At 41.2% G+C, this 24893-nt stretch overlaps 1 protein-coding gene across 1 annotated transcript in view; it reads left to right on the top strand.

Annotated features, from left to right (window-relative positions):
- The first annotated feature begins 6277 nt into the window (after positions 1–6277).
- Positions 6278–24893, top strand: part of FBN2 (fibrillin 2) — a 247755-nt gene continuing 229139 nt past the window's right edge. The window contains exons 1-5 of the mRNA XM_074953067.1: positions 6278–7064; positions 8157–8239; positions 13035–13133; positions 13639–13734; positions 17349–17444. Of these exons, the coding sequence (XP_074809168.1) occupies positions 6847–7064; positions 8157–8239; positions 13035–13133; positions 13639–13734; positions 17349–17444 (592 nt within the window). The 5' untranslated portion in view covers positions 6278–6846. The remainder of the gene's footprint in view (positions 7065–8156; positions 8240–13034; positions 13134–13638; positions 13735–17348; positions 17445–24893) is intronic.

Genomic DNA, 24893 nt, shown 5'->3' with positions numbered 1-24893 from the left:
TTAGAACTGCTTCCCTATCTCTTTTCTCCACCCTCCCATCCCATTCCTTGAGTGAGTCTCACTTTTCCTCCTAGGAAAAACAAACATTTTGTTTCAAAGGATTAGTTACAACCCACTAGACAATTAAATTTAAAGTATATTCTTTAAGTCTTACATTTAAATGATTTAAACATGTACACAGCAGCTATGCAGACAAATTATATATAACAGGATTTTAATATATCTATCGATATATATATATCATCTGTTATAATAAGAGATAGAAATCCACTATTTTGTGCTCCAAATTTATTTGTAAACTAGATACTGCATAGGATAGCTCCCTTTACATCAGTGGAGTATCTCACCTGTCTGTGGTGATCAGTGTAGCTTCACTGAAGTAAATAGAGCTATGTCATTTCACACCAATTTAGGATCTGGCCCAGAGTGTGATGTAGCAGCATTATTCACAAGTAGGCATTTATGTTGGATATGGTTAAGTCAGCTCCAGATACCAGTGATGTAGGCAGGTGCATGACACTGACCATGCATATGTAACATCTGATTTATTTTATCACTTTAACATAGACTAAGTTTTAAAATAGTATAAGTTTTGTGTTATGCTCCTAGTATACTTTGATCTTCCAATATTTATTCATTAAAGTAGTGCAGACCTGCTGTAGCATTAGCAAAGTGGGAGCAAGGCCAGGCCATGGGTAGATCTTTGAAGCCGCAAGCTTTTTTAAAAAAATTATTATACAGTGAGGACCAACCAGATCTCACTCATTTGGGCAACTTTTTAAAGCAAGTTTTAAAGATCTCCATATGGCAATGAAGAATTTGCAAAGTACTAGTACAATGGTGACAGAAAACGGTGTGATATATGAAAATGGGTAGGAAAACCTAACATAACAGTGGAATTGGCAAGTTCATTTGACAGCAAGGGTAAAACAAATCATGAACTCTGAGGAAATGATCCTGCAGAAATGTTTAGAGATTGGTGAAAAGGGGTAAATTGACTCACTTTAATACCACATTATTTTTATTTCACTGTTTTGTAATTCTTGTGAATGTAAAGTTACATGTATGTAAATGAATAACTAAGCAATAAGGTGTTGCTTTCTCAAGTATCACCACATCTATACTCCCACTAGCACCACCACACCAGTTATCAGTTTTAACCAACATGTCAATGCTCCAAGACTGTTAACAGGGACAGAGATTGATTGCAAGAAACAATGGCAACATCACCACAGATGAGTGCAAGGGAGAGAGAAGGGATAAAGTGACCTTAAGGAAAATATATCTGCAAAATCAAGCTGGGTTTATAAAGAGACTAGTCAATTAAGTTGATTGGTCAAGGACACACCTCACCTCCGTCTACCAGAGCTGTATGTATAATCAAATATTTTTGTATATTATTAAACATGAAGATCCCAATTCTGCCACTCTTACTTGCATTGAGGAATTACCTTGCTCTGCAAGTAGCTCCACTGCAATCAATAGAAGGTTGTAGTCTAGTTCTGATCTTTTGTATAAAGTTGTATTTTTGTTATTTCACTCTTTTGTTCATGTCCCTTCCTTCATTGGTTCTTTCTACTATATACACCAATCCTCATGTGTATATAGCAGAATCTTTTCAGTGTCTTTTTTTTTTCTATTAATCTCCTTTCCTTCCTGTTTGTTAATGTCTACCTTCTTGTCTTTTTTTTCCTCACTTCCCTCTTCTGATGTTTTACTAGCTCCAGGGCAGAGTGGGGTTAAATCATGAAAGACTCAAAGCTTGAATCAGGTATTTGAGGGGAAGGGGGAGCCACTGGAGGGACTCTGAGGGTATATCTACATGGCAATTAAAAACCTGCAGCTGGCCTGTGCCTGCTGACCCAGGCTCACACTAAGGAGCTGTTTGTTTATAGCATAGATAGCTTGGAATCAGGCTGCAGCCCAAGCTCCGGGACCCTCCTGTCTCACAGGGCCCTGGAGCCCAGGCTTGAGCCTAAGCCTGAACATCTACACCACAATTAAACAGCCCCTTAACCGAGCCCCGTAAGTCTGAGTCAGCTGGCATAGGCCAATGTTGGGTTTTTAACAGCAGTGTAGACATACCCCAAGGAGGCTGCTATGGTCAGGAGTGTGAGCCAGGAAAATATTCAAAATGCTGTTGCCAAGGTCAGACTTGAGTCAAGCAAGGTTGCAGTAAACCAGGTCCTAAATGAGGACATTGCAGCAGTTAAAATGGAAATTGTGTGGTGAATGAGTTCCAGCTGTGTGGACAGAGAAGAAAAGGCCCGAATGTGTGGATCCAGCTAGAAGACACAGATGACATCCAAGTTACAGGCTTGAGTAACCGCAAGACTGGTGTCTATAGTTTTGGAGAAGGAAGGGGATGGGCAGGAAAAGTTCAAGAGCCCAATTTTGGCCATGTTGATTTTAACACCTGGACATTGACAAAGGGATGTCAGAAAGACAGGCTGAGAACTCATTTTGGGCAGCTGGGGGAGAACTAGATTTCTGAGTCCTTGGCACACTGATAGTGTTCACAAAAAGAAAAGGAGGACTTGTGGCACCTTAGAGACTGGCAAATTTGAGCATCCGATGAAGTGAGCTGAAGCTCACGAAAGCTTATGCTCAAATTTGCTAGTCTCTAAGGTGCCACAAGTCCTCCTTTTCTTTTTGTGGATACAGACTAACACGGCTGCTACTCTGAAACCTAATAGTAGTCATGCTTCCACATAAGAGTACTTAGGGGCTTCTGAAAATTCAAGCCTAAAGGTATGTCTACACTAAAATAAACTTATGGCTGACCTGTATCAGCTAGCTCGGGCTGCAGGGTTATAAAACAGTGTAGACATTTGGGCTTGGGCTGAAGCCCAGACTTTTGAACCTGGAGTTCCAGAGCCTGGGCTCCAGCCTGAGCCCAAACATGTATGCTGCAATTTTATAGCTCCACGAGCCAGCTGATACCACCCACTTGTGGGTATTTTTTTTTTATTGCAGGGTAGATGTACCCTGTGTGACTTTGGAGCCTAAATCCAACATTCAAAGGCACTTAGCACCTAAGTCTCATTGAGAATCAATAGATAATTCATAATTTGCTCTATTGAAAGTGGGAGTGACCCACCAAAAACAACCCCACAGACTTTCTGGGATTGAAATATAAATCTCTAATTTTGATGTGTTTGGAATATAATTTCACAATTTACCTCTTTCAGTATTTTTTCTTTTGCTCAGTACCTTGCACCCCATTTTAAAAACACTTAGGCTTCCCCTCATACAGTATAAGAGTGCTTTTAGGGAAGGGAAACTTTGAGTCACTGACAGTCTACTTTGATAGTCATCATCAGCGTGTTCCTGTTCCTCTGGCGTCTAGGACAGTGATGAAGCTCCTCCACTCCTGTCTGCTTCAGGCAAGTCTTTCAATGGTTCCCCAGCTGTGCCCCAGGTTTTTCAGCTTGGCTTCCACAGCTCTTTATATAATCATATCAAAGTAGACTGTCACAGTGACTCAAAGATTCTCTTACCCAGCTTCAGTAATGGTGTACTGATATCCTGACAGATGAATCTGGAAGGAAAATAGCTAGACAACTAGTAGCTGAAGTTCTATGCCATATCTTACCAATGGTGACACAGTTCATGAAATCTATTTCCTGTCTGATCAGAAAACTGACAAGTGTAAACTTTGATATATCAAACATTCCCAGTTGAAACTGTTCCATTTAAAACTGACTATTTTAGGGATGTATTCCCCCCCCACCTACTTGACTTTTTCCAAAAAAGGATCCTTTACTGGGGAAAAGAGTAGGAGGAGTTAAGTGTGTGTGTGTATATATAGTCCTAGTTTATCTCCACTCTGAGAAGAGTGGAAAGTGTGATTTGTCATACTATTACTTCGCCATGTTGTTTTCAGGTAGCCTCATTTTTGCTTGCCTTCAAGTGTCTGTCTTATTGCTACTCTGGTGATGGAATCAGTTTCCATCTGAAGCACATGACCGATCCATCTCCAATGCCTCCTGGAAATGATGGTGCTCAGATCCTCTTGGCCGCACTGTGTCAGTGGAGGACATAATTATAATGTCCTAGCTCCAGAAGAACTAGACCTTTGACAGTGTTTGGTTAGCAGCACGATATTCTTCCCTACATTAATTTGAAACAGCAGTGATTCTTTCTGCTTCTGAACGCAGACGTTGTCTCAAAAGGTCCATTTCTCCACTTGGAAAGGTGTGACCTAACCTCATACTGAAAGACAGTTTTTACTGCAAGGGAATAATCCTCATCCCTTCCATGGGCCACCAGCCTGTATAATTTTTGGTGCCCCAAATGGGTCCAAGCAGAGCCACCCCCTCCACAGGAGGGATTGGGGCAACCACTCTGGGCCCTGCACTTTGGGGGGGCGCCCATGCTTCAGGGGGCCTGGCACTGGTAGCAGTGAGCAATCCAGCCCCAGCCTGCTCTGTTCTGGGCTGGATTGCTGGAAAGAGGTAGGGCAGGACCAGGCACTTGGGGGACTAGATGGGAGGGAGGAGTGGAGCAGAGGCAGGGGTTTGGGGGAAGGAGCTGGGTCACTTGCTGCTGCCAGCACCAGCCCCCCCACCTCCCAGGCCACTGTGGACCCTGCATCCCCATGAAGCACAGGGCCCCACAAAGTGCAGAGCCTGGGGCGGTTGCCCCAGTCCATCCTAGGGACAGGATGGCTCTGAAAATTTAAGCCCAACATTGGTGGAGCTGGGCCCATGTTCCTGACTATTGGTGGAGCACAGGCCCATATAAGTTGCTGCCTATGATCCCTTCTCCATCTCATCCCCACCTGAAAACAGAAGTAAAAATTTTCAGCTCTGTGCAGGTAGCCAGAAGCTACTGGGAAAAAATCCCCAGGGTATAGTAGTAGCCATGATAGTGTGAGAAGTCTTCCTCAATAGCACTTTAATCACTCAAGACTGTCATAATAAATGAAGAAAACAGCATGTCCCCCTTTTACTATCAGAGTAATGACAAATGTTTGTAAAAAAAACAAACAAAACAACCCCCCCCCCCCCCAGCTTTAGGTTGGTCAGACTCACAAACCTTTAAGGTGAATCTAGGCTAGTTTTTGAGCACTTGTTAAATTTTCAACAAATTTATGGTTTTGGGTGGAAACCAAGCAAACAGACGAGAAATCAGGTAAACAAGCTGATTCTTGCTTTGTTGTTTGAGATTTATTTGAAAGCAACCTCAACAAGCAGGAAAATCCAAGCAAAGTAAAGAAAGTTTTGCAAATCTTAACTTATTATCCAGGCCTTCCAGAGAAGTCACCAAACTCTCATATAAATACACAAAGTTAAAAAAAGACAAAAGATGAAAATCTGATTCGCCTCTAGAGCGCTACAGTCCTGGTGTCCTCATTTAACTGCCAAGGTTTAGCTACTCAACCGCACGCCTCCTGGAAGAATAAACGTTCATTGTCTGGGCTCCCAAGGCAACCCCTCCTCCCGCTGGACTGAAATTAGAACAAAGTCAGGCAAAAGGTCACGAGTGGAAAGAGAGCAATTACATGCCCTTTTCACCGCGGGTAACTGTCCAATTTCCTCAACAGACCTCAGCTGCAGGACGTCTCCCACCATTGAAGGGGCTGCACTGCAGTTCTCGCCTTGCTGGCCAGATAACTAACCCCAGCTGCCCACCTCCCCCAGTGGCAATGCCCCTTATGTGATCAGGTCTGTGGTCTTGCTTGGGAGGGTCGGTGCGTTCGAGATCCACTTCTGTGCCTCAGCGAGAAATCAATCCCCTTTGGGGGCAATTTTGCACCGACTAACTCTGCACACGTCGCTCTGACTCCACGGCACCCCCACCCCGGCACGTGGCAGGAGAGGGTCCTCGCTACGAGAGGTTGCTTAGGAAAGAAAGAAAGCGAGGGACCAAGGCAGCTCTTGCAAAAGCAAAAGAGCCCCCGCCACAGCGCCGTCTCCTGAGTGCCCGCGGCACCGCCCCGAGACACGGGGCGGGGGGGGGGGGCGAAGTTATGGAACCGGGGAGCAAGGGGCCTGTGGAATGAAACGACTGACACCCCAGGAACCCCTCTCCCGGCTCCCCACCCCTCCTCCTTCGCATAACCTCATCCTCGCCCATCCCTCCCCCTACGACTTCCTCTCCCCCGCAGCCCCTCCTCCTTCTCCCCGTCTCTTCCCGCTGCACCTCTTCCCCCACCCTGTTCTCAACCCCTCCTTCTCCTCCCCCTGGCTGCAGCCCCCGCCCATCTCCGGTCTCACCCGCCCAGGCCCGCGCCCTCCTTGCTGCGCTCCCACGTGCTGGGAGCTGCGAGGCTCCCCACTGACTGACAGGCAGGCAGGCGGCCGCCCTGCCTCAAAACCCTCCAGCGCCTCGCATCCTTCAGCTCGCTCCTCCGCAGAGCGGCTCTCCGGTCCGCGGCAGCAGCGTCCGGGGGCCCCTTCACCTTCCTGGCCTCGCCGCCCCTCCAGGATCCGTCTCTCAAACCGCCTCCTCCTGCTCCTCGGCCGGGATTGCTCTGCCCTCGGCACAGGTCCGGCGCAGCCTGCCTGTGCCCTAGTGACTCCTCGGGGTGCCGGGAGCTTCGCAGGGCCGGTCTGAAGCTCACCTCGGTCCCCGCTCTTTTGTAAATATAAAGCACGTTGCGGAGCGATGCAGCGTGGAGCCCAGGGCGCCCCGGCGCGTGCTCCCGCCGCGGCTTGCTGAAGGCGCTTTGGAAGAGGCGGCTGCGGCACAGTCCCTCCCGGGCAGGGAAGGAGGGAGCAGCGGCCCCCTGGCCCCCCAGCTGCCGAGTGCTGCGCTCTGAAGACGCCCCCGGAGTGGAAGTTTCAGTACTCTGCACCCGGCCTCCCTCCTGGTCGGGTTTTCCAGCTGTCCAGTCGCAGGATGGGGAGACAGCGGGGGCTTTGCCCGCAGCTTTATTGCTTGTGGCTGGGCTGTGTCGCGCTGTGGGCGCAGGGAGCAGCCGGGCAGCAAAAGCAACAGCAGGTCCGGCCCGTGGGGGGAACAGACGCCATCTACCCAGCCTCGGAGAATCGGGAGGACGCGGCAGGGGCCGCCACCAGCCGGGTCCGCAGGAGAGGACAGCAGGATGTGCTCAGGGGGTAGGGAAGCACTTCACCGCAAACGCGCTTCCATGCAGCTCACAGCTACTGCACACAATGCAGCACCGCCACCCCCGGGCAGCCCCTTCCCGCTCACCTCCCTGCAACCCAGCGCCACAAGCACCTCCCTGCCGTCCACAAGCAGCGCCGTGTAACCCCTTTCGTTCAGTCCACAACTACATCGGTACACCCCGCAATCCCGCCCGGCAGTCCACACAGCCCCAGCCAGGCAAGCCCCAATCCCCAGCACCTCAGTGGAATCCATTACCAATCCGTGTAATCCCCACACAGCTACCTTCGCGCAATTCACAGCGGTCTCCGTGTAACCTCTCCCCACTTCAAAACCGCAGCTGGTGGCTCTTGTGTTTGTCTTCTTCACACATGACATTTCCTTTTACACTCACTTATTAGTCCAATTTAATGTTGTTGTTTTAATTCGCAATTGTGGCCACGATTTTAAAAAAAAGTACCCTCAGATACTGTGATTATGTTTGAAAAAATAGTTTGCTTGTAAAGGTAAACGTGAAAAGGTGGTGCTAATAAGAAGTAACAAATAGTGCTTCAATTTTGTGATCATGGGTATTACAGCCTTAAAAAAACTTTGAGGTAGACTTTGTTTTGCACGTTAAACGATGTGCTTGCAAAAGAGGATGGTTTTGTTTGGTTTGAGGAAGAATTTGAAGGGGGAGGGCTAGCTCAATGGTTTTAAGCATTGGCCTGCTAAACCGTGGGTTGTGAGTTCAATCCTTGAGGGGGGCCATTTAGGGATCTGGGGCAAAAATTGGGGACTGGTCCTGCTTTGAGCAGGGGGTTGGACTAGATGACCTCCTGAGGTCCTTTCCAACCTGATATTCTATGATTAATTTCGGTTTAAGGTGGTGGTGGAAGGTGCTTTTTCTTTGTTTCATTTTTTTTATTTTGGGTTGGGGAAGGGGAGTTTGTTTGTTTGCTTTTGTTTGGCAGTTCATACAGTTTTTGTTTTGTTGTACCTGGACTGTAGATTCTTTCCCTTCTGCATATCTAAAAAACCTGGATGTGCCTTTACATTGACCGACATTTTTGTGTGCACATTTATTTGTATGTGTGTGACAGACCAAACGTGTGTGGCTCTAGATTCCACTCCTACTGTTGCCCTGGATGGAAAACGCTCCCTGGAGGAAATCAGTGTATTGTTCGTAAGTGTCTGACTTTAGGTTTTTACAATCTCGTGGGAAATAATCTTCTCTGAATTTTTCTGCTGCATCCAGTATAAGATAGTGGAATATATCTTGTAATTCATTTTGGCAAGTTCAGTCTTCTAGGTTACACTTCAAAAACGAAATGATAGATTTAGTGGCTCAGAGTTCCCATAACCAAAACCTTAGGAATACCCTAAACAAAATACAGTGATTTGCCAAGAGGCAAGGATCAATTTAGTTTAAAAAAAATAAAAATCGTTAATTGAGTGATCAATACTGAAAAAAGAAAAATGTCAAGCAAATGGGATCTGAAGTTTTCTAAAACTTCTGTGGTAAATTTGGAATTGCAATATAATGATATAATAGGAAACTTTTTAATGTGTAGGGGTGTTCACTTATTTTCCTCCTTGTCATTTTTAGTTGTGTTTTAATAGCTATAAAGCATGGAGGCTCAATGATTATTGCACTGGTCATGCTAAATTTTGTACTGACAGATATGGCTATTGTTGACATGGCTTGGCAAAAAAAGGAGAGTCTGCTGAGCAGTCTACTTAAGAAAAATTGTCTAACTATAAAGGAAATATAAAATTTAAGGGTTTTTGTCTGTTAAATTAATGTCAATTTCAGAAGTGTGTTTTTTGCTCTTTGAACTTCAGCTTTAATGAAAACTGCACCTACTCATCCTACCCTTTGACTAACCTGTGTTGTTTTCTTACCTAATAAATACATCAAATTTGCAATTCAAGAACACATTGCTCTCCAGTTCTGCTGTGATGTGCTTTGTAATGCCTCCTCTGACAAATCAGACATTCAGTGGGGGATGGGAGGAAAATCTGTTGGCTTGTAGAAGTTAGAGATGGAAAAACCTGCCATGTCATTGAGGCCACTGCCTGGCAGCACATGGCTACTGGTGTTTTCACGTTTGTTTATTTTACATAGTTAAGTCAGTCTTGTTAACATTATCTCCAACTATGCCAGATATCCTTGATCTTGATCTTAGGTTCATAGACTCATAGACTTTAAGGTCAGAAGGGACCATTATGATCATCTAATCTGACCTCCTGCATAACACAGGCCACGGAATCTCACCCACCAACTCCTGTAACAATCCCCTAACTTATGTCTGAGCTATTGAAGTCCTCAAATTGTGGTTTAAAGACTTCAGAGTGCAGAGAATCCTCCAGCAAGTGACCTTAATGTTTTACAGGCAAAGGATAATTACAAATTCAGATAACAGCAATACCAAACTAGCTGTTGAATAATAGGAGCACCTGAGTGTGCTTAATTTAATGTATAATTTATGTTCGGTATATAGGGACAAATTTTAAAGGTATTTAGGTGCCTAAAGATGTATCTGTGGTGCCCCATGAGATTTTCAAAGCCCCCGAAAGCCTAATTCTCATTTGTAATCTTCAAAAATCTGGCCAGTAGTGCATACTAAGGGCCTGAGCCTAGAATCTATTCACATGCTAAACTCGAATTTGACTTATATGTGACTTATTTGCTCAAAGGGCCCTATCCTGCTCCCAGTTAACTCAGCGATAAAAGTCCTGTTGACCTCAGTGGTGCAGAAATTGGGCCAAAATGACTATGCGATTGGGTAAATGGTTAGCACACGATGCTCTTTTTAATAGATGTTTTTGATAGTTTAGGAACATATTTCTACATTCATACTCATACTTTTGTTGTGATCAGGGACTCTTTTAGAACACTTTGTAGTTACAGCCTTTTCTGGCCAAACTAAATGGCTATCTCCACTAGCAGTACCCCAGTGGAGATTCATCTTATACCAGCAAAGAGTTCTTTTGCTCGTATAGCTTATACCAGTCCCCAAATGAAATAAGCATTGTTAGGTTTTTGTTTGTTTGTTTTTTGTGCCCCCCCCCCAGTATAAATCAGTCTACATTGGGGCTTTTTGCCAGTTTTAAAAATATAAAGAATCATGCCCCTAACCAACCAACATTATACTGGCAAAAGTTTTTAGTGTAGACCTGGTTTACTCAGGAAATTGAGCTGGCCCATTTTTCTGTGGGTTAATGAATGACTTAAAAAATCAACTCTGGATCTCTGATATTGGCCATGTGTTGTAATTCAGATGCCTGACTCTTACTTTTCAGTTAGCCAATGAAAAAGGATTCTGATTTTTGCATTAATCAAGGCGATATTACTAATTTTAACAAATCAGTGAATTAAAGTGAATTCTCTCTTCCTCTCCCCTCCAATGGGAATTTCTTCAATGATCTTTTTTTCCAAATTTGCTCCCTTAGATAGTGATATTTGTTCAGCTTCTCCACCCTCAACTCCTATAAAAGAGTTGGTATCTATATAGTCTGATTTTTGAGTATCATCAGACTGAAAATGTCATCTTTCTGAGTATACTGGAGTGATAAAGATGAATAAATTTTCTGTGAAGAAAATCTTTTCAAGGTTTTTGTTGTGGTAACTGTCTGAGAACAGTAAAAAGGAAGAAGCAGAAGCATGTGTTTATGGCTCAAATGGCACAAGAAGACTCCTTTTCCAACAAGGTCTTCTTTCCGCTTTCTTTTTATTTGGCTTTGCTGTTATATTACCATCATGTCAGGTTAGGAGCTGATTTCTCTCTGCTTAGATATCTTGGAAAAGAGTCTCATGAGGTGAAACTATTTAATTTACCCATCCCAATTCTTGGGAAACCATGAGAAACCTATTTACTGATAATATGTCAGGTGGAATTTAGCATGGGGGTTATAATATACGTGAGGATTAGTTGAATTTTTGGTAGGCTATATTAACAATTTCTTATGTATTCCTTGAAAAGAGTTAATTTCAGCACGTATTACACCAAGACATCACACTGCATTGCAACTTCTATCTAAAAGTGTTCATCAGTTTAGAAACTATAATCCGGTTATTTGGTTAGAAGGCCTCTGAGTATTTCCATCATTTTGTAATGAATACATCCAATTACAGAGGAGACACTGTACATAACATTTTTCTGAATCAAATTCATTGAAGCTTAGGTCAGCAGAGGGTAAGGATGTGCAGGGACAACATATTCATAGATGGAAGTGGGAGGTTTTTGATGTCCCCCTGTGGTGCAACAGGTAACCAACTGAAGAAAGGTGTCCATGGGCTGAAAATGTGAGCTAGGGGTTGTGTGACTTTAATGGAGAATTTCAGTGGGCACACGTGAAAAATCCTGCCTAGCTTGACATTGATAAGGAGCTTCTGTTTTGAGGGGAAAGTTGGTAAGTCTCCTAGAGAGAACATTTTTACTTGGCGAATGGAGCAAGAAAACAATATACTTTATTTTTGCTTTGATAAGTTAGATTTCTCATTTCATTAACACTTTTTTTTTTAAGTCAGAACCCAGAATACAAAATTCTGGGACAGATGCTGCCTGTGTCTGGGCTTTCTCAGGTAGGGGCTTGGAAAGCAATTTTGCGCACTCAAAATTTCCTTTGCTTTCTTCCATCTGGAAGAACAGAGTTTCTGTTTCTTTCCCACTCCCACAAAACTAGTGGAGATGTTAGGCCTTCGGAGATGTGGGTCTCCGAAGAACCATGGGAGCTGAGGTCATCCACATGTGGACTCTACAAGTGTAGTGTCTCCTACAAGAACTTGTTCTTCAATGGTATTTGTGTAGGGTGCTGCTCCGCTAATGTGCTGGGGCTCATATTCCGTCCCTTGTACAAAACTCCCCACAACATTTACTTGGTCTTAATCAGGACAGAGATCAGGATTGGGCCCTTAGCATTTTCATGCTTGAATAGTTGTTCTGTGAGTAGAACATCCATTAGAGTCAGTGGGGAAATATGCATGCATGAAGATAGCAATAGATGGTTAATATTAGCACAGCCCATTACATAACATTTACGTACTTCCCAGAGAGTTTCATAAAACTACCATCCTAATGACAATATAGAAGTGTTTGCATGTTTGTCTGATTTCATTAATTCTTTACAGGAAGGTTTATTTAAAGAGATAATACCACATCTGATAGACCCCAAATACGAACGCTGTCCTCCTTCAAAAAGTCAGCTTGACTTTTAAAATCCATCCTTAATCAGGAAAGAATAAAGAAAAGGAGTACTTGTGGCACCTTAGAGACTAACCAATTTATTTGAGCATAAGCTTTCGTGAGCTACAGCTCACTTCATTGGATGCATACTGTGGAAACTGCAGAAGACATTATATACACAGAGACCATGAAACAATACCTCCTCCAAAATAAGGTCTGAAATCATTTTAAAATTAACATTTTTTTTAAATACATGACCCAAACAAAACCCATCCAATAACCTGAATTTGTAATATGTATTGCTTTTGTATTTAGTGAGCATGAAGTGCAGTCAAATCTCAGTTTCCTACTTGGATTGTCTTTAGGTCATTCTGTCTAAAACTTATAGTTTTTACTCTATTCCATTGCTTGTTTTGGAGGCTATTGTTTCTAATTAGGAAACAAAAAAAAAAGTGTATTCCTCCCCCTTTCCCCCTCCCCCCAATTTTGGAGAGTTATATTTTGGCCCTTTCCATCTTCAGAATGTTGCTTTGCATTTGATCACAGAAATGATTTACCAAAAATCAACTCTTTGTACTATGTTTGAGTTTTATTTTGGCATATATCTAACATTGTTTAACTGCATCTCTGAATTGAGCAATTTTCTGGCTTGATTCAAGGCATTCATGTTTTCTGACTTACTTCTCTTTCAAACAATAAGTTATGAGTTTAGTTCATTAACAAGCATTTCTTTTGTAACTTAATTCTGAAAACATTCTTATTCACTGTCTTCTTAAATGCTTTCTTCCCCAGCAATTTGTAGAAATAGTTGTGGTGATGGATTTTGTTCCCGTCCTAATATGTGCACTTGCTCCAGTGGACAAATATCACCTACCTGTGGATCAAAATCTAGTAAGGACTTACAATATTTGCATTGCTTTTAGAGATCTCTCTTAAATTGATCTACAATAAGCATCCATTTTTCAAAAATACTTTATAAAATACATAGTCATCACTATATACAGATATGTAATTTATACTTACTGCTTTAGTTCTATCAATAGGCATTGCTCTCTGAGTGATATGACAAAAAGTGGGCATGTTTAAACACACATAGATACCTTGAGTACATACACATCTTGTAATACAATTTTCTAATTCTGAATTTTTGCATGAAAAGTTGGTTGCAAAATCCCTCTAGATATTTAGGAGTTGCAAGTTGTGCCATATATTATTGGAGAAGTTATTTTCCCCTAGATTTTGTTTTAGATGTCTCGATAATTTGTCACACAAATGTAGGCATATATACACATTCTTTAAATGGCTATGTGTATGTGCTTTTGAATGACACTGCTGTTAGCCACTTTTGGAAACCCATTATAATAAAATTAATCTGTATATATGTGTTCCATTGTAGTACAACAGTGCAGTATCAGATGTATGAATGGTGGTACTTGTGCAGATGACCAATGCCAGTGCCAGAAGGGGTACATTGGAACTTACTGTGGACAACGTAAGTAACTTCTCTGTTTCGTGCTTAAATTTGACAAGCAGGGATCAATCCAACAATCCTGGCTTATGTGAGTAGCTTGGAGTTTGTAGGAGAGAAAAATAATCCAATTCTATACATAAGGTTACATATGCAGAGATATTGTGCCATGTCTGAGGATGTAATACAGAAGTCCCTTGCTACGTGGACCAGGTTGAGCTGCATCTACACGCCTGTCATGAGTCCTTTGCACCTCCCACAGAAAGATGTCAAAAATTACATTAATTTGGAAAACAATAAAATGATTAAAGAGAGATTGATTTGTGAGGAAAGATTAGAAGAACTGAATTTGGCCAACTGATTACTAATTAGCAGAGAATCTGATAACAGGTTACAAGTATTTGAGAGGTGAGACTGTCAATAAAAGAGGAGAATTGTATAAGGTGGTCTGTGGGTATGCAAGTAGAGGTAAACCAATGAAGTAAAAAGAAAAAGTAGTTTGAATAGCAGGAAAAAAATCTAGACATAAGTGGAAGAGCATCCTAAAGAAATAGTGACAGCCCCATTGTAAGCCTGGGCAAAGCTCTGGAGAACATTCAGTGGGCAACCTTGCACATGTCATGTGATATGTTGGATGAATTTTCACATTTTTGATGGTGATGGTGGTGATGATGATTTTGGGGTACTTTTCCCATGAGAATTAGATAGTTCTAAAGGATCGTTGGTGGCAAAAAGTGCTTTTTTTATTGCTTTAAAACCTAGGGCTTAAACCCTAGAGAGTCTTATTCAGGCCAGTCAATGGGAGTCAGCTTGGATCCTTAAGCACTGATCCTACAAAGAGCTGTGCATGGGCAGACCCCTGGGATTGCACAGAGCACACTGGAGGATCAGTGCTTTAGTTAGGGCTTGAGGATTTGGCTTCTAGACATAGGATTGAAAGTCATGTTAAAATTATAACATGAATATATTTAATTTAAACCATCATTGTGTTTTGAGATTTTAAAAAACCTTCTTGTTCCACAAAATATTGTAATTCATCCACTACGTGCTATAACAGCAACATAGAAGTTGCTTCATTTAATACATGGGACTGACGTCTTGAGTGAAAAGTAATTCAGTTTAGGCCTTGATAAGAAATACAAGCTTTATCACGCTTCTAGATAATAGTACATTTTTATGCGTTTCCCTTTGTGATGTAGTGGTCAGTCAAAGTGTACTATATGTGCATTTTTTTCCAATTTAAAAGATTTAACAAAGAGTTGTTTTGGCACAGGGTAGTCAAGTGCTTTTATAACCTGTCCTAAGCTGTGGGGACCTGAGTTGGAAGACTGCCTAGAAACTTTAAGACCAAAATCTCTCTTTGCTGTTGCTCAGGCATGTTGTAAAGACAGTGGAACTGTCCTGTAGTTGCAATCTGTTCTTTCAGAGCACGTGATATTTCTGCGCAAAGCTGTACAGCCTTGGAAATAAGTGAGCCCTGATTTAAGCAGAATTGCTTTAAGACACTAAAATTAATAATCTTTTCAGTATGACAGGTGAACTCTCTCTTTCACAGTCATATTCTGTTTATAAATGCTTGCTTTCCTAGAGGCCCAGTAAAAATTCTTGAGGGCTTAAAAAGGAAAGGTTGCTCTGAGGGAATTGCTGTATACCAGCAATATCACACATTTTGCTAGGAAGTTCATACTTCATTGTTTCAAGAATATATATGACATTGATTGGATTCAAGTGGATTTATAGGACACTCATTGTTTGATTCACACAAATTTGTACATGGTGTGCATGTGCAAATTGTAACCCATCAGTAGATTTACTACTGGAGAAGGCACATGATATTTCTACTGCATTCCATTCTAGTGATCTACACCAAAAGTAGATAGCTTTAATTTCTGACCAGGACACCTTAGGTGACTCACTAGTGGAGGCTACCTGGAGATATGATGAATCAGTGGATCTCCCAGGTGTCCTAGCCATGCCCACTTCTGGCCAGCACTACCTACTTTTGGGGTTGCATTGTCTGTCTGCGTACTCGCTGGTAAAGTCAGAGTTTCTGATACCTTTGCCATTATAAGCACCACATCCTAGCAAACTTGCTGATGTTGGAACCCCACAGGCCTGGGATAACCGACATATCCCAGGATGAAATATAATTATTATAGCTTTAGTTTTTGGGAAACTAGTTTAGTTTTTTCCAGAAAAATCATTTTTTTAAATATATGAAGACTGACTATATAGAGGTTATGCAATTAGCTTAATTGGGAAGGATTCCCTTTCTAACTTTATATTGATGTCTAACAAATGGTACACCATGATTCTGTGGTGCAGTAAAACTGCTTTGATTGGTCCAGCCACTTGAGGCCTCGGCTTATGTAAAGGGATCCTGTAGTGCTGTGGAAGTGCAGTAGCGGTTTGTACTCCACCTCTTTGCCTCCCCTCAGTTGCCTGTACAGGAGTGTTGCTGGGGAAACGGGATGGCTCAGGAAGACACTTGTGCTCTAGCAATCCCCGACTGCCAGAAGGGCTCCTGGGAACCATTAGCAACCAGTGGAATTTACAACAGCTTTCAGGCTGCTTTAAGTCTTGCCTGAGAATAAACTTTATTTATCAGGCTCAGAAGCAGGGAAACCCAAAGTCGACTTTAAGCCACCTTTGCCCACACACCTCCCATGCTCTTCGCATGCTGCCCAGGAGTTGAACTAAAGACAGAGTTCCAAGCATTAAAATATGGTTCTACTCTAAAACCAAAATATGTAAAAGTGGCATCTTTTCATTGAACAACTGAGATTCTTATGTGTTTTCAAGTTGTCTACTAATTTTATGGCAGAAATAAATTCTTACTACTATTTGTGCCTGTTAGTGCTGCACAGCCAGGTCCATTATTCAGCAAAGCACTTAAGCCTGTGATTAATTTTAAGTAGCTACTTAATTCCATCCCCATTCAGCAGAGCTTTTTAGCATGTGCTTAGAATTAAGCACATTTAAACAGGTGCAAACAAGCCTGGAATTTGGCCTGCAAAATCTTTATTACTAGGGACGACATGTAAGAAGAAAAGAACCCAACATGGATTTCAGGTCCAGATTGAGTTTGTAGGGCAGTTAAAAAATCATTTTTACTTGTAAATTGAGGACTGTAAATTGGAAGAACTTTAACATTAGAGCTCATCAGAAATCAATAAAAAGGTCAAAAATAATTTTGTTTTCATTGAAATTTGATTTTCATCAAAGATTTCCTACCATCTCTAATAAACATGAACCCCCCATGATGCTATTTTTACAATGGCACTTTTCAGATTTGATCAATATTTTAAAGAATTTTACTTTTTAAAAAAACCTGCGAAACTAATCCTAATTATAAATTCTTATTTGGGATTAATGGATAAACCCAATTTGATCTTTGTATAGCTAATAGTTTTTGAGTTCTGAATGAACAAAACATCTCCCTTAGCTTTATAGTAAGTATGAAAAGTTTTAGTCTAAAGTTTTTGAGCAGATTTGACTGAAAACTGTCTTTGAGCCTTGACTATCTGCTGTTCTGTACTAATACCAATGAGGTATATTTATTTGTTAATTTATTTTAAATAGATTACAAAGCTATACTATTAATATTACATCAGAATTTCAACTTTTTTCAAACACAGCTGTCTGTGAAAATGGTTGCCAGAATGGAGGACGCTGTATTGGACCCAATCGCTGTGCATGCGTGTATGGATTTACTGGCCCTCAGTGCGAAAGAGGTAAGAAAAATAAGGAGAGAAAGGAATAAACAAATTTGAAAGCAAATTTATAATAAGCCTTTTGTTCAAAATATTTTTCTTTCCTTTGTGACTGTTGCATATCTGGTTGGCAAGCGGAAAATTACAATGCTTTTGTTGTGATTGAGGAAAAGCTGTGTTCTTATAGATTTCTCATTATCTTTTATGTAAATTCAATAGACAGTGGGCCAAACCCTACTGTCAGTTACCCTGAGTGCGCTGGGTCAGATCTGTTGATTGAACTGGAACCATAGAATTGTTACTGAGCAGAATTTGGCCCAGTTTTCCATACAGTAATTGTTTAAAGGAAATATATAGAGCTATTTATACTGATGTGAGAGTGCCTTAAAGAAACATTTAAAATAAGAAAAAATGGATAAATTATAATAACTGTCTAAGGCCATGATTCTAGAAAGCATATCTATCCAGGAAAGCACATCTTTAGGTGCTTTTCTGAATTAAGACCTAATTTAGTAATTTTATCATTTTACTATTATTACTGAAGAAGCCATCAGCTTATTTATTACAAGGACAGAAACGTCAGTCCTAGCCATGTCACTCGCAACAATGCTGAAAGTATTTAGTACTAAACATAAAATTGTTTTTGGTTGAATTTGAACTATAATTGTCATGTTAGTCTTGAAAGACAATAGTTCCATATATAAAAATTTAGAATAACGGGAATCAGTCGATCAGTTAACAGGTTTACAATATATTTCCCTCTCAAAATATGTTATACTTCAATTTACGTTGCAGGTAACAGCTAGGAGTATTCTCTTTATTTTTAAACCACAAGGCCTTCAAATGAACAATGTCAAATATCCCTGCCAAATACTTCTGATCTGTCAGGCAAACAAAAAGAACACTAATACTAAATTGAGCTAAAAGTGAAATGTCACTCAACATACTTTCTAATTTAAAATGTTCTTGAAGACTGCTTTTCAAAATAATCACTAGAATTGTACATCCTTTAATGTTATCCTGTCAGCATTAATTTACGTTGATGCTGGTTTGCTTGGCAAAAATAATGTTCTTTGTCTTTCTCTGGCCCAGTTTATTTTCAGTGTGTTTGCAAATAACTTTTCTCATCAAAAAGCATAATGAAGAAGAGAGCAACAGAGATGTGAAAAGCTAATGGCTAGAATGCATTATCCTACCCCCTCATTAAAATACTCAGTAGGATTGCCCTTTATAAAGTAGCGGCATTGTGCCTCAAGAATCTTTGATCATCCTATGTTGTTTTAAACACCTAAATTTAGGAGTTTGCTCTCCTGTAGAGGCAAGTGCTTAGTTCCATTTGCGCAAGGGAGGTGTACATGCATTGATGGGGAAAATAGACTTCTTAAATTTGAGGTTCATACTGGGTTAAATTCAGACCTGGTATAAGGAGGAACGACTTCCAGGGAATTATTTGTTTCAGCTTCAGTATATATATAGTGTTCAAATGTGATTAGAAAACACAGTATTTTACCACTTTTATATATCTTACACTTATTTGAGACACACTGCATGTGTAACTTACATGCTAAATGGGTAGAAGTGTAGCAGGAAAAGAAACTGACACAAGGGGAGTAATATAGAGCAAGCCCTGATTCCTGCTATTCCTGACTTGTTTTATATACCCACTGAAAGGCAAATTACTAGAGGTTACAATACTTTGCCACAAGCAGCAGAGTGACATAAGTGATGAATTTGGCTCTTTGTGTCTAATTGCCTGTTGCTGTCAATCTGAATATCAGATTTTAAGAGTTACCACTATTAGATTAGTGTTTGGTATTATAATACATTACTTATCCAGTAAATCCCATGGGGACTGTGAACTCCAGACCTAATTCTGGTATATTTTTGCTTTAGACTAATTAATGTGGAAAGTAATATGAAGCAGCAGTCTGTTGGGAATTATATTGATATATGTACAAATATGTGGAAATCCTCTTCATTGGGTAAAATTTGTGCACTTCATTTATATTGGATTTTCAAAGGAGCCTAAGGGAGCTGAGCATCTCAGCTTTAGTTCAGAGTGGAGAAAACTCATATACAAATCTAATGGTTCAGGTTATACCCAAGGGACATGAAGCTGTTATCTGAATAATAAAACATTGTTTTTGTTGCATTTGGGGGGGAGGGGTGTTTGTGTGTGAATGTTGTTGTTTGGTTTCTCTTGAATGTAATAGCCTTGATTCTGATCTTTCTTATGCTGGTTTCAGTAGAATGCCAGTGCCTTCAGAGGAATTGCTCCTGATTCTCACCAGTGTGAGATCAGACTAAGACGTTCTGAGGACCAGATTCTGCTGTCCTTACTCGGAAAATAGTCCCATTAACTTCCGTGGGACCCTTCATGGAGTAAATGGGCCAAAATCTGGCTGTGAAGATGGTTTTGGATTGTTTTGTATAGATTCTATGAGAGGAAGATGCTTCAGCTTATGTATTTACAGTTTTTGTTGAGTTTTAGATGTCAGTTCCAGAATCTGCTTTCTGACAATTCATTAAACTTTAGATTCAGATTTTCAAAGCCACCTGCGGGGGATTTGGATGGATAAAGTTTAGACATCCAAATCTTTTAGGTGGCTTTCAAGGTCTTAGCCTGAGTGTACAGGAACAGAGAGTGGCATGCCAGATAGGGATGGCATTATCACCTGAGGTTTAGCCTGCAGTAAATAACTGACCAGCAAGAGAATTAGCTTAATTAAAAATTTCAACCATAGTAATTCTGTCCAAATTCTGCATTCTGTTACACTGCTGAAAGTACAAAGCAACTCCATTTAAATCAATGGAAGGAACTCTGAGCAGAATTTTGCAATATTGTTATATATTCTGGAAGTCATGAAGACTTTCTTCTAGCCTGATGCTGAAAGCAGAACCAGTATCATACTATTACACACTTTCCTTTGCTCATTTAATATCAACAAAGGTCTGACTGTGTGATCCTAATCTGACATTAATTGCTCAGTCTAAATGCATGCTTACTCAGTAATATAATATCCTTATGTGAACAGGCAATATACCTTATAGGAGTGGTAGCATATTTTTGATCTGTGGTTTAAAGCAATCCTGGTAGATGTTTTTGAAATAATTAAAGATGGAAAAAACAATTGTGTATCGGTCTCAAGGTTTATTTTAAACAATGTATGTCTATGGATTAATGTACTTTATATTAGTAAAATTAAACTGGGGGGTGGGGAAAGAAACACTTCCTGAGGAAAGGGGAGAGAACATTTTCAGGCACAACTTTAAAAATACTTGGAAGATATTTAGAATTTGTAAGTCTTCTCATTAAGGGTGAAATTCATCAAACTGTGCCCAGAGCCTGGGTACAGTAGGGATTGGTAGGAGTGGACAAAATCCAACCCCCAACTCAGTGAGCAGATTGCATGGCAGAAGTGCAACCACTGTGTGGCCAGTATTCTAGCCTATGGGCTGGGATAGCAGTTCATTCTCCTAGTGCCCCCTTGTATGGATGTTTCTGACCATGATGTATACAGATGCAGTGGGCACATACTCAGCTCACCCTCTATGCTCACCTTCAGGCTGATAAATCTGGTATTGGCAATGAGCCCACCTCTGTAGCATGCAAGAGGCATCTAGTTCTCCCTGTTGGTCTGCTCAGTCTGAGCCACCGTTATTTAGGGGGTATTGGAGAACTTAAGTGGTATGTGAGGACCGTATGGAAAAGGTGAATTTCAGCCTGTGTTAATGGTAGATGTGCTTGCTGTCTTTCAAAAAGGTTTTCCATGAAATATGAATATTGAATCATCTATTCCTGTAAAATAAATAAATAAGGATGAAGTCATGAGCAGCAGTATTGCTCATTAAAAATAATATCCCCAACGTATATTTTGGTCATTTTAAAATTATGGGAAACATTAATCTCGTGTGGTTTCTGTAAGCTAGCATACACAGAACTCTGTAAAAATATAATGCGTGTCTGTTCTTTTCAATGGCAATTTGCAATTTACATTTTTTCCTTTAGTAATAAAATAAGATGAAAAAGGCCTGATTCTTATGTACAGTGGTGGTAGTAGGCACCTTAATAATAGTTCACAGTAAAACAAATAAAACAAAACTCTGTAGTTTGCTTCTGAAACAAGCTTTTTAGCAACAGTCCTTAATTTTTAAACTAAAATGTTATAGTTAAAGTTTAGATGAACTTCCCTTGTAAATCACATTAGAGTTTTAAAAGACTTTGTCTTGTTTACTTTTTACATTACTGTATTTTCAAATGCATAGTTTTTATTGTTCTGTAAATTAAGGTCTTTTAAATTAGGTATTTTCCCCCTAATATATAACACATGTAGCTTTCCTTCAGATTGGCCTCCCAGACTCAGTTATATGATAAAACGTGACTGCTTGTTCAGCTATCTGGGCTCCTAGCAGACTAATTTCCGGGCTGGAGACAGGAGGCTGAGCAGTAACTAATGACTGGCATGATTACAGTATTTAACTTGAGACTAGCTGCTGGGATAACAAGAAAGCAGAACCTGTTTTGGAGAGCCTGCCTTATTTTCTTCTGATATATACAATGACCTTTTGTACTTACTATCAAAAGCTGTTCTTGTGGTCAACTCCTCCTCTTTGGTTTGTAGACACATTATGTTCAATCTGTTGAAAAATTAAGGCACTTGATTTTGTCTGTTTCTTAAAATTGAATGAGTTATGAAAAGGTTATATACGGAAATAAATATTCTGCCCCCAGTCTCGTGTGTGTGTGTGTGTGTGTGTGTGTGTAAAATAATCCCCCCCCCCCATTCAAAGGCCCAATCCTTATTTTATGCACACAAGTAGTTTTTACTCATGTGAATAGCCCCACTTACTTCTGTGAGACTACTTGAGAAAGGATTACTTGTATGAGTAAAGGTTTCTAGGGCCAGGCCCTTCATTCAAAGGAAGCTTGCATCCTTGTATTTCTGCACGCAGTGCTGTCTTTTAAAATTAATTATCTGGGAGGTATACAGGCCCAAATCGAAAGACAGAGAGTCTGAGGGAAAGAAGAGATGCTGGTTCCACTGTGGGCTACAGGGAGAAGGAAAGTGCGCTGGCCCCCTGCCAGAGCACTGCAGAAAGAGAATCCTCAGGCTATGGTGCTGTTATGGAGGCTCACTGTGTGTGGACATGGTGGTGCTGAAAGGGATTGGGGAGTGGGAATCAGTGGAATAGGATAGAAGTAAATGCCTCTTGATTCTTATGTGGTAGGTCGGACTGAAGTCTTCTATGAAAGCTCCTCCTTGTCCTACAAAAGGTATGTCAGAGAGGGTCACACACCAGTATTCCTGATGTCTTTTGATGGTAGCAACAGCATGGGAAAGAGAAGCAGTTCAACAGTGTCAGTGGATGTGGTGAAAAGTCCTTTTGGAACCGTTTGGAGGTCTTGGACTTTGGACTTGTTTAGTGCCTCAGAGATCTACAATTCTGGAGAGCCTGCAGCCACACAGATGGCAAAAGGTTATTTTCAAGATACTTGTGTTAAATGCTAGTCAGCAATGCTATTGTACTACAGCTCAAGAAGGATATGTACTTTATAAAGTCACTTGCTTTATCTAAGTTGCCCACCATTGATCTGTCTCGCACGCATATGGCATCTGCAGAGCAACATTCTAGAGATGCAGTTTTAAGTCCATAACCCATTTCAAGGTCTCCTCTGTGGTGCTGGGGATAACATCCATTTCACCTTTGAATCCATATTTGCAGCACTGCGTTATGATGTGTTCGACGGTGTGGGTGTTCTCACCGCAGTTGCACAAAGGGGAGTCTTTGATTTTCCACATGTGCGTCAACTAGCTGGGTCTTCCATGGTTTGTTTGGATGCAGTTCAGCATGTTCCAGAGTCTGCATGGCAGGTTGAAACCAGGAGGGTTTCAGTAATAATGGGTAATAATAAGACTGGATGGGTCAGTAATAATGTGCTTGTTTGGAATGGTGGATGAGTTCCAGGCACTTTGCCATTGCCTGGCTGGATCCAGAGACATGAAGTGGTTGTATGTGGTCCATAGAGATTTTAGCAATTTCAGGAATTGTTGGGATATGTTGTCCATAACCTGCCAGATGGAAAGCTCAGGTAGTCTTTGGCATGTTTAAGTTCTCATGCTGAGCCTATATCTTGATAGATAGCTGGAGGTTTGATGCTTGCTAATACAGAAAGCCACAGAAGCGGTGCTGATTTTATAGTTTCTGTGAAGATTCACATGGTCTAATTCAAATACCTGTCCACAAGTTGGGTATGGCAGCTTCTTGTCCACACCAGTGCACAGTACTGTGCAACTGAGTACACCAGTAAAGGCTGATGTTTGTAGTAGTGGGGCAGTTGATCCCCAGCTTGTTCCTGCTAACTTTTGGATAATGTTGATGAAAGTCTTCACTTTGGAGGCTACTTTTCTTGAGGTGGTCAGTGTGCAGTCAAGAATGACACTGAGATATGTTGACTTTGGGCATATTGCACAGTTTCACTACAAAACGTAACAATTAGAGTGTTTGTGCAATTCTGTTGTCAAGGAGGAAAGAACAGACTAATGATTTGCTTGAATTTGGTCTCAACTTCCATTTTTGCAAGCACTCCACCATGATCTTAAGGTCAGATGTAAGGGTTACTTCAAGTTCTTTAAAACTATGGGCCTCATTTGTGAGCACCAAATCATCAGCATATGCAAACTTCTGCACTGTCACTTCAGGCATATCTCTTGTGCAGACATTGAAAAGTGTGGGAGCGAGTACAGAGTCTTGCAGTGGCCCATTACTCAAAGTGTGTGGCTTGCTGGTTTGATCTCTGAGGTATATGTACATCCTTCGGCTGCTAAGCATGGGATTCAGCCGCTGGAGAATCCGCTGCATTGGAGAATTTTGGCCAGTTTCAGTAGCAGTCCATCCTTTAAGACTGGGTCATATGTCACTGACCTATCAATGAAAGCAGTACCAATCGTAAGTTTCAGTGGAGTCTGGCCTAGATGTTTGTAGTGAAGGCCAGGACCTGGTCAGAGCAACTTCTGTGCAGTTGGAAACTAGCTTCCTCCTTGGGTTGGCTGGCTTCCACAGCAGGACTGAGTTGGTTCGGAATCATAATCTCCATCATTTTATAGGTTGTGCTCAAGAGGGAGATTCGCCTATAACTAGAAGGGTCATCTGCAGGTTTTCCAGGCCTTAGGTGTGCAATGAGCTTGGCTTCTCTCTACACACAGGGATTTTTTTCAGGATGCTGGTGAAAAGCTGCATCATCCAGTTCAATGGCAGTGGACCCAGAATATATGAGAACTTGGGATCGATGCAGTCTTTTCCCAGTTTTGTGACTGCAATGGTTGCATCAATCTCTTTACTTGTGAATGGCAATGTCAATGCCATCCCCAGACCATGGGGATGATGGAGTGCATGTGGATGTCACCTGCAGGAGTTGATGCCAGGCTTGTCTGTGATATTGATTATCCATTGGCTGTTTTGAGGTCTACA

The sequence above is a fragment of the Natator depressus genome, chromosome 5 (genome assembly GCF_965152275.1).
Source record: "Natator depressus isolate rNatDep1 chromosome 5, rNatDep2.hap1, whole genome shotgun sequence".
Taxonomy (NCBI): domain Eukaryota; kingdom Metazoa; phylum Chordata; order Testudines; family Cheloniidae; genus Natator; species Natator depressus.
The sequence above is the reverse complement of the archived record's forward strand: the minus strand, read 5'-3'. Positions and strand labels throughout refer to the sequence as shown.